This window comes from Pteropus vampyrus, unplaced genomic scaffold, assembly GCF_000151845.1.
Source record: "Pteropus vampyrus isolate Shadow unplaced genomic scaffold, Pvam_2.0 Scaffold9, whole genome shotgun sequence".
NCBI lineage: Eukaryota > Metazoa > Chordata > Mammalia > Chiroptera > Pteropodidae > Pteropus > Pteropus vampyrus.
Window position 1 is genome coordinate 1,053,014 of NW_011888790.1, and position 13,871 is coordinate 1,066,884.

The window sequence follows — 13,871 nt, forward strand, 5'->3', positions numbered from 1 at the left end:
CCCGGGGAGGCTGCCCGCGCGCGACGGGACCAGCAGCATGAGCAGCGGCTACAGCAGCCTGGAGGAGGACGCTGAGGACTTCTTCTTCACCGCCAGGACCTCCTTCTTCAGGAGAGCGCCCCAGGGCAAGCCCCGCTCCGGCCAGCAAGTGAGTGCTGCGCGCGGCTGGACCCCGACGCCACGTGTCTCCGCGGGGCGAGGATGCTCGCAGGGAAGGAGGGGGCCGCCGAGAGGTGGCTTCTACCTCTTTGGATGCTGGGGTCGTGCCTTGAGCTAGTGCATGTGGGCGTGCGGGCTTGCGTTGGGGACGCCCCAGGCGAGGAAAGGAGAAAGGGCGGGGAGGCTGAGGCCGGCCCCTGCCTTCCGTGCCAGATGGCCTCTGCGGCTCCGCCTCGGCGGCCGGCTGCTGGGGAGCCCTTCTCAGCGAGGAGGCGTCCCCGGGCCACTCCCGGCGTTTCTCCTGCGTGCTAGGACTCACTTCGTGCCCCCCAGGGTCAACGGCCGCGTCCTCGCTCTGGCCCTTTTTATTGGTCAGTTCAATGGCCTGTGGCCCCTTGAACGGCTTAAGGGGCCGCGTAATAGTCTCGTGGCCGTGGTGACCTGGCCTCTTCCACCTTTCGGGTCCAGGCGCCTCATCTGTGTGTTGTGGGGGATCGCTGAGAAACGCGGGGCCTGATGATAGCAGGCGCTTACTAAATCTTTACTGCGAGAGTCAAGGTGGTGCGTTTCCTGTAAAGTCAAGTTTATAGGCGCCTTGAATGTTTGGCGCATAAGTTCCGGTACTAGGTAAATACTAGCGGGCGATAGCTGAGCCTTAGGCCGGTTTCTTCCTTTTTTGGAGGAAGCATTCTGTGGGAAGCATGACTTGAGAAGAGATGGGAAGAGAACTTGGGCCAATTTCGCTGACCGTGACCGTGTTTTTCAGGGAGGCTTTCCCCAAAAGGGACACTTGGGCTGGACTTCTAAGTCTGGCGCTTGAGCCCCGCGGCCTCCTGGTCCTGGAGCCACACCAGGAAGCCCTGCCAATCCAGCCAGGCTCACATCAGATTAGGGAAGGCTGTAATGGAACAAATTGGTTGCTCTTAAAAAAAAAAAAAAACAACAGGCGCGCACCAACACTGCTGTCAGATTTAGTCCTGGAGACTAGAAGCAAGGAAAATCGTTCAGGGCCGGATGATGAGTTTTGGGAGGGGTGAGGACAAGTAATGTGCTAGGATTTCCTTGCCAGACCTTTTAAGTTTCTTTAACCACTTTCTGAGGTCAAATTTCTTTCTTTTCTTTTCTTTCCTTTTCTTTTTTCATTCGGAAGTTCTAGTCTTTTAAAACCTCTTAACTCCCAAACCAGAAGAAGGGGGAGAGGAACAGCGAAGGGCAAGAATGAAGTCAGGTGCCTTTATTCAGTAGCAGGTGACCCTGAGTGAAGTCCAGATGATACTGAGTGAAGTGTTCCCCTCTTTATTGTTTCTAGGTCTTAAGGCTGCACTATTTTAATATTCACTTCAAGAGGTGTCTTAGTCATTTGGGTCTGCTGTAACAAATACCATGGACTTAATGACTTAAATGAATATTTATTTCTCACAGTTCCGGAGACTGGAAGTCAAAGATCTGGGTGCCCTCGTGGCTGGGTTCTGGCGAGGACCTCTTCCTTGACTTTCTGCAGTGTCCTTGCATGGAATAAGGGCTACCTCTCTTTGTCTTATAAGGACACTAATCCCATAATGGGGGTCACTCTCTTGACCTATTACCTCCCACAGTCTCCACCTCCAAATACTATCCCTGTAGGGCTTCATCATGTGAATTTTGAGGGGTCGCAAACATTCAGTCCATAGCAATTTTCATTAGGGTGTATTCTAATGGTGAGAGTTTGCCGTGAAGTTTGGAAATTAGAAATACCCTGCTTCCCCCCACTGGTTATGGAAGAATTTCATTTTCTTATGCTTTTTCCACTTTTCTTTTTTTCTTGGCCTCCCCCTTCTTTCCATTTTCCACTTTGTATTTTCTCCTTCCACTTATGTTGCTCTTACCATTTTACACTTTGACAGAAGCTTGTCAGAGATGGTTGTGCTGGTTTGAAGTCTATTCCAGAGGTGGCTAGTAAACTCCAGAAACGTACTGATTCTTGGATTATCCAGGCTCCTTCACAAGGGCCAAAATAGGTTGGAATGATCTGAGAATGCTTTAGGGCTTTAAGAAGTAAAATCATGTATTTTTATCTTGGTGTGCTTTAAAAAGTAAAAACATGTATTTTTTTCTTGGTTTATATATGTATAATGTTTGTGTTATACTCATTTACATAATATTCATCTAGCATATATATTATACTCATTTAGCATTTAGATTTAATCTCACATTAGTATGTATTTTGAATTATCGTGCTGAAAATCAGGATAGTAAGCCCTAGTTCTTTGCTTGAAGAATTTAACATGTATTCTGAAGGTTCATTGCTTCTGTATTTCCCCTTCTAATATAACACACGCTAAGTGCTGAATTATAGGACTTGTTTGTAGGTGGAGAAAATGCTCCACACTCTGAATTTTAGTAGGTATTTTAGTTTATTTAAAGAGTTGATTGAGTCTGTTACATTCCTGATAAGATTTGTGAGTTAAGAAGGTAGAATTTATAAATATAAAGCAAGGCACTCTTATAGAACATTTTTTTCCTAAGGTTAGATAAGCCTTTTTCATTTTAGTAAGCTGGTGATTCTAAGAATAAGGTATGTACTCTGACATAAAGTGTGGTAGTGAAATTTATCTTTTCTCTAGAGAGGTGGAAAGAGAGGCGTTGCCATAAAGATCTATTATGGATAATAGTGACTTTTTTGGTGCTGAACCACCTGGTGGGAAAGCCAGGAAAATGTAGTTTCTAGAACTCTTGAAAATATCCAGAGAAAGCAAGATGTTTGTGGTAAATGGAGGATGGGGAGAGGAGGGAGCGGGTGAGAAATTTCTTTTTTCTCTTGCCAGGCAAAGGAACATAGCCCAACTTTTTTCTGTCTCCAACAATAACAGAAATTTTACAGATAGAACGCAACTGTTATCTTGGTTCTTATTTTATGTTGCTACCCTCTTTTTTTTAAGAAAAGGGTTAAAAACTTGTATGGTGGTTGGTTACAAAGGGAATGAACACATGGCCCGTTTGTGCAGTTTGAATGTCATGTTGATTGCTGTATCCCCAGGGTTCTGCTTAGTACCTGACACACAGTGGTTGGTCATTGAATACAGTATTAGTTGAATGAATGAATGCTTTCCTGGTTTGATAGTAATTGACTCTTTACAGGGTTTAAGTGTACCCTATCTTATTCTCCCAAGAACCTTCCGGAGCATTAACCTAATGAAAAGTAAGGCCTTGTTAAGTGGTTTGACTAAGGTGCCACACTTAGGAGAAAGGCTGGAACTCCAATTTTCTTACACAAATTCCACTTTTCTTTTTGTTACTTCTTGGCTATAAAATAATTTAAAATTTTGATTTTCCTGTTGCAAATATGGACATCTATAGTTTAGGAGTTTCTTAAGAAAGTGTTGACCCCTGCCCCCTTTCTGCATGTATCTTTATTATAGTATTTGTAATTCATACAAATTTTCTTACACAAATTCCACTTTTCTTTTTGTTACTTCTTGGCTATAAAATAATTTAAAATTTTGATTTTCCTGTTGCAAATATGGACATCTATAGTTTAGGAGTTTCTTAAGAAAGTGTTGACCCCTGCCCCCTTTCTGCATGTATCTTTATTATAGTATTTGTAATTCATACTTGCGGGTTCACTATATTGTTTCAAGCAGAACCATGAATGTGGGCGGTTTTGTAATTCATAATTCTCCTTTCCTGATTTTCAAAATCAAACTACCTAAAAATACAGGACCTGTTATTTAGACTTCTAAGAGTAGAAATGGACTAAAATTATTAATCTTTTGGAGCGTGTCTTCCCCCATATCTAAGGTGATCACTTTTCTTCCTGAGCGTTTGGTAGTTAATAGGAATAAGAAAATGGGACACTTGTTTTTCTTTAGAAGTATATTAGCCAAGAGGTCTTGAAAAACTTGAAATTATCTTCTGAACCACTCACACTTTTCAAAAATTTATACTGAAAAATTGTTTAAGAAGGCAAGTCTCCACATAAGACTTCACATAACAGGCCTCAAGCTGGCCCTTTGGATTCTCTCATTATTGTAATTTAAATATTTTTATGGCTCTCTGGTACTGTGTTTTATTGCTAGAATCAGCAGTAATGAGTTACCCTACTGTATTCAGTGTTTCCATGGGGGCAAAAGAATGTTTACAACATTGAAAGTATTTCGGCTATACTAACATTTTATACTAACTTTTAATCTCTATGTCATTATCATTTTTCCCATTTCCGATTTTATTTATTTGGGTCCTCTTTTTTTCTCGATGAGTCTGGTTAAAGGTTTATCAACTTCATTTTTCTTTTCAAAGAACCAGGTCTTGTTTCAAACTACCAAGATTTTTTGTATTATCTTTTTAGACTCTAATTTATTTCCACTCTAATCTTTATTATTTCCATCTTACTTACTTTGGGCTTTGTTTGTTCAGTTTCTAGTTACTTTAGGTGTAAGGATAGATCGTTTATTGGAGATTTTTCTTGTTCCTTGAGGTAGGCTTGTATTGCTATAAATTTCCCTCTTGGAACTGCTTTGACTGTGACCAATAGATTTTTGGGTTGTGTTTTTATTTTCATTTGTCTCAAGGTATATTTTGATTTCTTCTTTGATCTCATTGTTAACCCATTTATTGTTTAGTAGCATGTTATTTAGCCTCCATATGTTTGTGTGTTTTTCAGTTTTCTTCTTGTAATTGATTTCTAGTTTTATACCATTGTGATCAGGAAAGATGTTCAATATGATTTCAATCTTAAATTTGTTGAGACTTTTTTTGTGGCTTAACTTGTTTTGTGGTCTATCTTGGAAAATGTTTCATATGCGCTTGAAAAAAATGTATATTCTGCTGCTTTGGTGTGAAGTGTTCTAAAAATCTGGGCTAATGTGTCATTTAAGGCCACTGTTTTCTTATTCAATATTTCTTGTCTGTATGATCTATTGATTGATGACAATGGGGTGTTAAAGACACCTACTATTGTTATATTAACAGTTAATCTCTCCCTTTATGCCCGCCAATAGTTGCTTTATATATTTAGGCCTGCCTATGTTGGGTGCATAAATGTTTACAAGGGTTACATCCTCTTGTTGGGTTGATCCTTTTGTCATTATGAAATGTTCTTTGTCTCTTGTTACAGCCTTTGTTTTAAAATCTATCTTGTCCAATACAAGTATTGCTACCCCAGCTTTTTTTTTGTTTCCATTTACATGAACTATCTTCTCCCATCTCTTTATCTTCAGTCTGTGTGTCTTTCAATCTGAGGTGGGTTAATCCCTATCTTACTGAATGTAAACATTCCCACCAGTCCTTTTGCTTGATGCATGGTGATTTGCACATCTTGTCTCCATGTCTGATATAGTCTGCTCTTCTTACACAGTATTAATCCATTGGAATTTTGTGTTTGTGTGAGCAGGACTGACAAAGACTCATTCCTTTAACTGAATTTCAAAAGAAAATTAGTCACCAATGTCATATATTCTTATTTATGAACAATACATTCTTTACCTCATTTTTTCTTCTGGCTAACTCGGAAGATGTGGAATTATTTGGAAAGCAGTGACACAAACATTTATGAAAAGAAAAGCTAAAAATATCCAATAATATGGTTATTCTTTTTAGACTTCCTTTGGCAGTCAGTGCATGTCATAACTATAAACATTCATTTTCTGGGAGAAAAACCGAGGCTGACCAAATGCTTTGTACTGTGGCCTGATCACCAGCTCTTAGCCCCAAAGCAGCAGCTCATGCTAACTCCCAACTTCCCACATAAAGTGGTTGTCTTTTGATAAAGGTCTTGGTTTGAGGCTTGCTTTTCACTTCTAATTTAGCCCAAGGCCATTTGCTAGCTGGCCCTTCTTTAGAAGGGATGATGAAAAGACTGAATAGGATATATGATAGATGCGTGCTCTTATATGACATATCTTAGCTAACTTAGCCTGTTTGCTTCTTCATCTCATTGAAGAGCTAATATACATTGCCTAGTAGGAGATTTTATTCTGGCTAAACAAACATTGCCTATATTAACAAGGCCCAGCTCTCTGATGCAACATCTTTTAAATAACAGCATATAACTAGGATTCTAGTCATATTAGCCTTCTTGGTTCCTTTCAGGATCCAAATTATCCCCATCACAGAACCTGGGCCTGAAATTGCTTCCCTCAGTTCTCTTTCACATGTCAACTTACATGACACCTTCTTAGAGAAGTGTTCCAGTCCAAAATAGGCATCCCTTCCTCTTAAAGCCCTCTGCTCTTTTCCTTCATAGCAGAAATTATAATTTGTTATATTTTCTTCAATGAGTATTGAGACTAGCATGTTTACCAACACATAAAATAAATGCCTGGCAGTTAGTAGAGAAATGAAAGGCTACTCTTTATGGATGGTACTCTTTTAATTTTCCTTATTTACAAATGTACACTTTTTTTTTTGCCAGCTAGACCATAGGGTCTCTACAATATCTTAAAAATGGTGACATCTGTTATTACTAGTTAGCTATAAATCACATTATATTTTCCACTTATTTTAAGAAAGTCCATCATTAATGCATTCAACAACTTATCGAATGTTGCCTGTGTGCCCCACAAACATAGGCTTGGCTCTGGCAATAGAGCAGTGAACAAAATGAAGTCCCTAGCCTCACTTAGTAACATTTTTTTTAAGAGGTTGTCAAATAGACAAATTAAAACATCTCTCTGATTTTCCTTTAAAGAACTTGTTCCTTCAGTGTAAAGGAAACTTTAAACTGTTTACAGTTTTCAGGAGCACACCTATTGTGTAAAATGTGGTGTGGAATTGTTGACTGAGAAGTGTATCCTTGAAAAACTAGTCTCATTTCCCTGTTGACATCTATCCTAAAATTGTAGGTGACTGTGTTCCAACAGAAACATGATCATGCTCAGTATATAAAATGCATTAAACAGTTAATAACTCTAACCAGAGTTTACCAAACTCTTGAACGAGGTTGATTTTACAGGTTTCTCTTAATAGTTCAGTTCTGGCTTGGCTGTTGGTGGCTAGTCAAATGGTTTTTGTTTACTTGTTAATTTTTTTTTTAAGTGGAGAGGGCCAGAGATGCACTACAAAGAATGTCAGAGCTCGTAAAAAATAATTAAAATGTGAAATAACTAAAATGTGTAAAAATATTACGGATAATTCTGAAATCGAAGTGACCACCATTCTAAAGCCATACTGTCCAATACCGGAGTCACTAGCCACACACATGGTGATTATGCCCTTGAAATGTGGCTAGTTTGAGTGGAGTGCTATAAGTTTGAAATACACACTGAATTTCCAAGACAAAGGAAGGAGAATATACAAGATATCAAAACAATTTTTAATATCGATTATGTTTTGAAATGATAACATTTTGGATATATTGAGTTAAATAAAGTTAATGTTTACCAATTTCTTTTCTAATGTGGCTATTGGAAAAATTTTTAGTTACATACATGGTTCACATTAGACTTCTGTTGGACACTGCTGTTTGCTAAAGTAGAACTGCTAGCTCTTGCTAGGGTTTTGAATCTCCATTATCTAGGTGGCTGCAGGTGGATGGGTGAGTGGGTGGGTGGGCGGATGGATGGATGGCGTTGCCAGTCTGGTGTTCTGGGAAGATTTTTCTCTGTGAAAGGGAGCTTGCCTTTTTGCCTGTTTGCATCCTTGTCTCATTGAAGAGCTAATATACATTGCCTAGTAGGAGATTTTATTCTGGCTAAACAAACATTGCCTATATTAACTGTTGGAAGTAGTTTCTTTTCAGCCTATTTTTGGGTCACACACACCAGCATTTTGGGGCTGTGAAACTTTTGTGTGGGGAACTTCCCTTTTTTTTCACATTGAGCTGATAGGATAAAATTGCCCTATATTCAAACTGCAACTTCCTCCTCAGTTTACAGAAAATAGGGCTCATTATGTCACAGAGTATTAAAACAGCAAGAGTAATATGCATTTTTGGACTATAGTTGCTTATTGATGCTACATGATTCAGTCAGCCAAGAATAATTTACTAATTATATATTGCAGCACTCAGCTCTTTTTCCAGATGCTAAACAAAGTGAGATAATTAGAGGAAAAAGGATGAATTTGAGAATTGGAGACCAGAAGAATAGATTTAGAAGGTCTTGAATTTAAGAGATTTAAAATGTAATCAGCAAAGTGTTTTCATGGACTTAATGCGGGTCTGGAGGAGGGGGGTGTGTGTGTGTGTGTATATTAAGATTGTGAGGGTGGTTTTCTAAATTCATTTCCCAAGTGTGTTGATTATTCACAATGTGCTAGCTAGATTGATACTGGGGATTTGGTGAACAAAACGGATTGAAACCTCTCATGGAATTCAGTTAGTCTATATAGGTCATCTCTCATCCATTGTAAAAAGCAAAATCTTAATTAAAAATTTGGCTCCATCTTTTTTGAATATGCTAAGAAACTGAGTAATTTCTCATAAGCATATCTTTTTTTTTGTAATGGAAGGACTTTAAGCTTTTGGCTTTATGGATAGTCAGAGCAATATGTTCTTAAAATTCCTAGTTTTTTTTCTGGCATTTGTCTGTTTTATGTAATAATCATACTGTACTGACATTTAAAAAATTGTGGCATTATACATAAAATTTTTTATCTTAACCATTTTTAAGTGTATAGTCCAGTATATAGTCCAGTAGCGTTAAGAGCATTTACATTGTTGCGTGTCCAATCTCCAGAACTTTTTCATCTTGGAAGATTGAAACTACCCATTAAACAATTCCCCATTTCTCATCCCCCCAGCCCCTGGCAACCACCATTCTTACTTTCTGTTTCTATGAGTTTACCTATTCTAGGTACCCCTTGTAAATAAGTAAAATCATACAATATTGTGGTGTTTTTTTTTTTTTTTTTTTTTGTGACTGGCTTATTTCACTCAAGGTTCATCCATGTTGTAGTACATGTCAGAATTTCCTTCCATTAAGTCTGAGTAATATTCCATTGTGCGCATAAAACACATTTTGTTTATCCATTCATCAGTGGATGAGTATCTAAGTTGCTTCTACCTTTGCTATTGTGAATAATTTTTGCTATTGTGAATAATGCCGCTATGAATGTGAGTATACAGATATCTTTTAGAGACCATGCTTTCAATTTTTTCAGATATATAGGTATATACCCAGAGGTGGCATTAGCCAATCATATGGTAATGCTATTTGAGGAAAACTGTATTGATGAATTCAAATCCCACTATTTAAACTTAGAATTATGAGGTGTTGCTGCATGCTTTCACCTGTCGTTTTCAGGTCTGCATTGGGTTTTCTTGAATAGGCATTATTCTCCATATATTGGAAAACTTGGATGCTTTTAATTTTTGCTACTGTATGTAATAATATAGTGAACATCTTGGGCAAGAAACCCTTTTCCATTATGGATTACTTTTTTAGGATGGATGTATAAAATGGAATTTAACAGCATGAGGGTATGACTTTTTATGGCTATAGTTATATATTGCCAATTTAAGGCTATGTTTTTTAACTAGTGTTGTGCACCCTTAGCTCCACTAGAAGTAGTCATTAAAATGGAGGGCAAAACTTTGTAAAGGCACCTCATCATTATTTCATTTGCATTCCTTTAATTAACATTAAATTAATATTTTTCTGTACTTGTAAGTGGCTGTTCCTCTTGAAGTGAGCATTGTTCGTGCACGGCCTTGACCATGTGTCTCTTAGGTGGGTGGAAATCTTGAGAGCACTGCTCTTGAGTTTTATGCATACGTATTTAGCTCAGTAGATGCTTCCCCTTTTTTTCAGTCAACTGAACTTCAGGTTATTTTTTTGACTTACTGTTTGTACTAAAGGGTCATTACATATTCTGGCATTTTGAAATACCTTAGAGTGTGTTTAAGGCTGACATCACTGAAACAGGGAGCAAAATGCTTGTTACTCCTATAATTATGACACAGGAAAGGCATTCCTAAGAAAGCATCAGCGTCCTGTGTATACACCATGGAGTACAGAGGGTGGGGAGCTGGATGACATGTCTCTTACTAAGCATGCCAAAAAGGGTGACTTGAAGTGCCTGTTTATCTTTGAATTTCGATACATCTAGTGCCAGTTTTCTAACTACCGTGATAGAATTAGGAGGAACCTAAGTTATCTTACAAGTAGAATGATAGGACAAATGACTAAAAACCCTACCAAAGAGGAATTTTATACTATTTACATACATGCTTATTGTTTTTTGTTGGAAAATTGCAAGTAAATGGAATCTACTTTAAAGCTAGCCTTTGAAGAAAATTGTTGCTTAATCTCTCATACTCTGATTAACTCCTAGTTTGCTCTGATAGAATTTGTTTCTTCTTTCAGAGTGGTTTAACTGAATCTTTTAAAAAGATGTGAAGTTACTTCTGACTAGGTAGATTGTGAACCCTTCTTAATCCTCCTATTCTTAGACAGATCATGCTTACTCTGAATATTTCCCATAAACGCTTGTGTTGAGGAATATTTTTTGATATTTTGTCAGTTGTCATAGAAATTTGTATGCACATGATATAGTTCTCAAACAGCAAAACAAAGACCCCCCCGCCCCAGACTTTATGAAAACAGAAAACAACATTGCTACATGCATTATGCAGGAGGAAAAATACTAATACTAAAATGAAGTTAACATTCCATAGTGTTTTACAGTTAATAGAGCAAAGGAATTAAAATTCATTTGATTTCATGGATTCTAATTTCAGTGGAATGTTGAGATAGGAAATTAAACTAACAAAAGTTTTATCTGTTTAGACCTTAAGCAGATACAGATTGAATGGTACTGCAGAAGTGAATTCAGGGATTCTTGGCTGTAGTCATTAATTTCTCAGCTATTAGAAAATGTAAATATCATGTAGATGATTTAAGGAACAATAATATTCTATTACTTTTGCCCGTTAAAGGTCTGTTTCTGTTTGTTTTAAACAGGCTTGTGGATTGCTTTTTCTTGCCAGTTTTCCTTTGAGAGGAAGGTACTGCCCTTTCAGATCTTTCTGAAGTTTGAAAGTTGCGGTCCTGCTTTTGCTGATGGCCAGCAGTGGCGACGGGGTGGGCAGTCAGTTGGAATGAGTTTGGTTGTGCTGCTGTGCGAGGTGGGGTTCGATCCTTGGCTGTCCTGTTTATTCTGTGAACTCTACCCAAAGCATGATTGATTATTCCTGCCATTTGGTGGAGAGGATTTGGAGGTAGGTCATGGTAGAGAAAAGAGAGTACCTTTCAAAAAGGCCAACCTATCACCAATATCAGCAAATCAACTTAAAATTCATTCCCACCAGAGGTAGTTGTTTACAGTTTCAAAATTAATATTACAGCGGGTCTTGACCTTTTGAGCTGAGGGCTAAAAACTTTTACTATTGAGAAAAAGAAAGGGAACTGGATTCAGTTTTGTGATAGGCTAGAAGGGTGTATATTCTTAATTGATGACTGGTTGCAAGTAGCTATATAAGGCAGCTTGAGTTAAATCAGTGCTGTGTTATCTTTGGCTAGTCATCACACCCCTTTAAGCCTCAGTTTCCTCATCTGTAAAGTAGCAGCATACTTGGTGAACGACAAACAGTAATAAATGTCAGCAATTGTTATTTAAAAGGTTTTACAACTGTGATTGTATACTTCTCATTTGAGGATGCTAGGCTGAATGATTGAGAAATGTGAAGTGAACTAATAATCCAGCCAAAGAATAGAAGACGGCAGGGATTAGTTTGTATCTCTTTGGCTTAATCGATCAAAATGAATTGGGAAGCTCAATGTAATTGATCAGGAAGGAATTTAAGTCATCCTGGATGCTTAATTTTTTCTTCCTTTCTTCCTTCCTTCTTTCCTTTTATTTTTCTTTCTTTCCTTTTTTAAAAAAATCTCATTATCATTCTGGTGCTTTTGTTTTCTGGTAAAGAGGCTGTTTCCTTCTCACCAAGCCTAGGCCACCTATCAAAGTCTTCGTCAACTTCTTTTTCCTTTAAAGCAAGCCACCAGTGGTAAGAGAATGAGCAGGCATATGAAAGTGTGGTTCTTTAGCCCAATAGTTTATGTATAAGTTAAAAAGTTTTTTTTATTTTTTCAAATTCTATTTTCCCGCTCTAATCTGCCTCTGGTTGCAGGATACTGGCTGCAGTTTTGCCCCAGGCTGCTGGCTTGACCCATGACAAATTCCACTTCTTCCTGGGGGCTTTCCTTTTTCCAGAAGGTCTAGATCACCGAGCGCTCATTGTTTAGGGCTTAGTCACTGTCTCGTTTCTGGTTTTCATAAGATCAAATCAAATGAGGTAATTTATGTGAACTGTGTAACCACTGCAAAGGGAGATGCTGCGGCTGTCATTAGAGTCCCACTCCCTGGGCTGTGGCTGGGTTCCCAGCCCTCTGGTCTCCCACCCATGGCATGTCCAGCTCCTCTCTGTGCTGTCGGGGACATCTGCAGTTAGGGAACAAGCTTCCTTATGCAGAAGTCAAATGCAGGCATTAGAGCTCAGTGAGTCAGTCATGTGATCTGTTTGGCTAACTCTTCAGAGAGTTCGTTTATGCTCTGTAAAACTGGGATGAGTGTTGGAATCTGGTGGGAAACCTCTTCCTTTGGGACACGTGAGCCCCTTGGGATTTGCTATTCCCTCTCCACCCCTAACCTCTCATTTCTTCGGTTGTGCATCTTACAGTAAAATGGTTGTCTAAAACTGGCTTTATATTCTGAATACCATTGTGAATATTTTTAGTCACTTAAGATTTTTTAAAATTTGACTCAGCTGTGGTTTTACTGATACACTCTTACGTAAATGGTTACCATTAATTCATATAAAGGACTCAGAGCATTATCTAGCATGAGTGTACATGTTTAATAAAGGTTAATTTATTATTTCTAGTGGTATTAGCATTATTAATTTAAAAAGTTTGGTAGGAGCTTTTACTAAGACTGTAGTTCAGTAGAAAAGTCTAGGGATCTAGAACTGGGAGACTGTCTTGGTTTTGGGTCTGTCATTTACCAGTTCTGGAAGCTTGAGCAGGTTCCTTAACTGCTTTGAGTATCAGTTTGTTAGTCTTGAAAATAGATGTAGGAGGATTAAATGAGATGATGTGTGTGGAAAGTATTCCTAGATTATAAATCATTATATAATTGCAAGTGTGACAGCATCACAGGTGTTTAGAGACCACGATAAAATTGTTTTCTCCTACTTTTAATATATATCTTGTCTCTTGTAAATTGATTATAAATTCTCAGCTGATAGTAGTATTGGACGTGACACTTATTTAATAAATAGTTGTTGAAAAATGAATATATTCCCCCATCTCATTCATGTGTGTCTATTTTTATCTGCATAGCAGTGATTTGTGTTTTGGGGACCTGAACAATTATATCTAAGCAGCAAGTTTAAATTACTTTATGATTAGATTGTGGTGTTTATGAGGTACTCGGATGCTTTTGAGAAAGATGATATCTAGCTCATTGTTGGATGAGTCCGGGGACTTGAGCAAATTTGGTTTTAAGTCTTCCGAATTATCCTGTCTATGAGCTTCATGAGGGCAGGCCATGTCTGTCTTGTTCACCACTGGATCTTCATTGCTAGTGTGGCGCCTGGTGTAGGGCACAGAGGAGACTGTCAATATTTGATAATTGATCACCTGATTTCCGTTCGATCAGACTTGTGTCAGAGGTATCAAGAAAAAGAAGTTGGGTAACGGCAGTGAAGCAGATTTCTTTTGGTTTCAGGGGGAGTAATAGTAAACAATGGTGATAAATTATGTGTCATGTGAAAGTGAGACATGTAGGTGAAACGGAAA

The 13,871-nt window shown here is 38.3% G+C and overlaps 1 protein-coding gene and 1 long non-coding RNA gene across 3 annotated transcripts in view; both read left to right on the forward strand.

Annotated features, from left to right (window-relative positions):
- Positions 1 to 6: 6 nt before the first annotated feature.
- Positions 7 to 13,871, forward strand: part of RASSF3 (Ras association domain family member 3) — a 68,980-nt gene continuing 55,115 nt past the window's right edge. For both annotated transcript variants that reach the window (XM_011373671.2, XM_011373679.2), the window contains exon 1: positions 7 to 148. In XM_011373671.2, coding sequence (XP_011371973.1) covers positions 38 to 148 — 111 coding nt within the window. In that variant the 5' untranslated portion in view covers positions 7 to 37. The remainder of the gene's footprint in view (positions 149 to 13,871) is intronic.
- LOC111729585 overlaps positions 163 to 13,871 on the forward strand; it is a 25,635-nt gene continuing 11,926 nt past the window's right edge. Inside the window, exons 1-2 of the long non-coding RNA XR_002776294.1 lie at positions 163 to 786; positions 11,285 to 11,293. This is a non-coding gene — a long non-coding RNA (uncharacterized LOC111729585). The remainder of the gene's footprint in view (positions 787 to 11,284; positions 11,294 to 13,871) is intronic.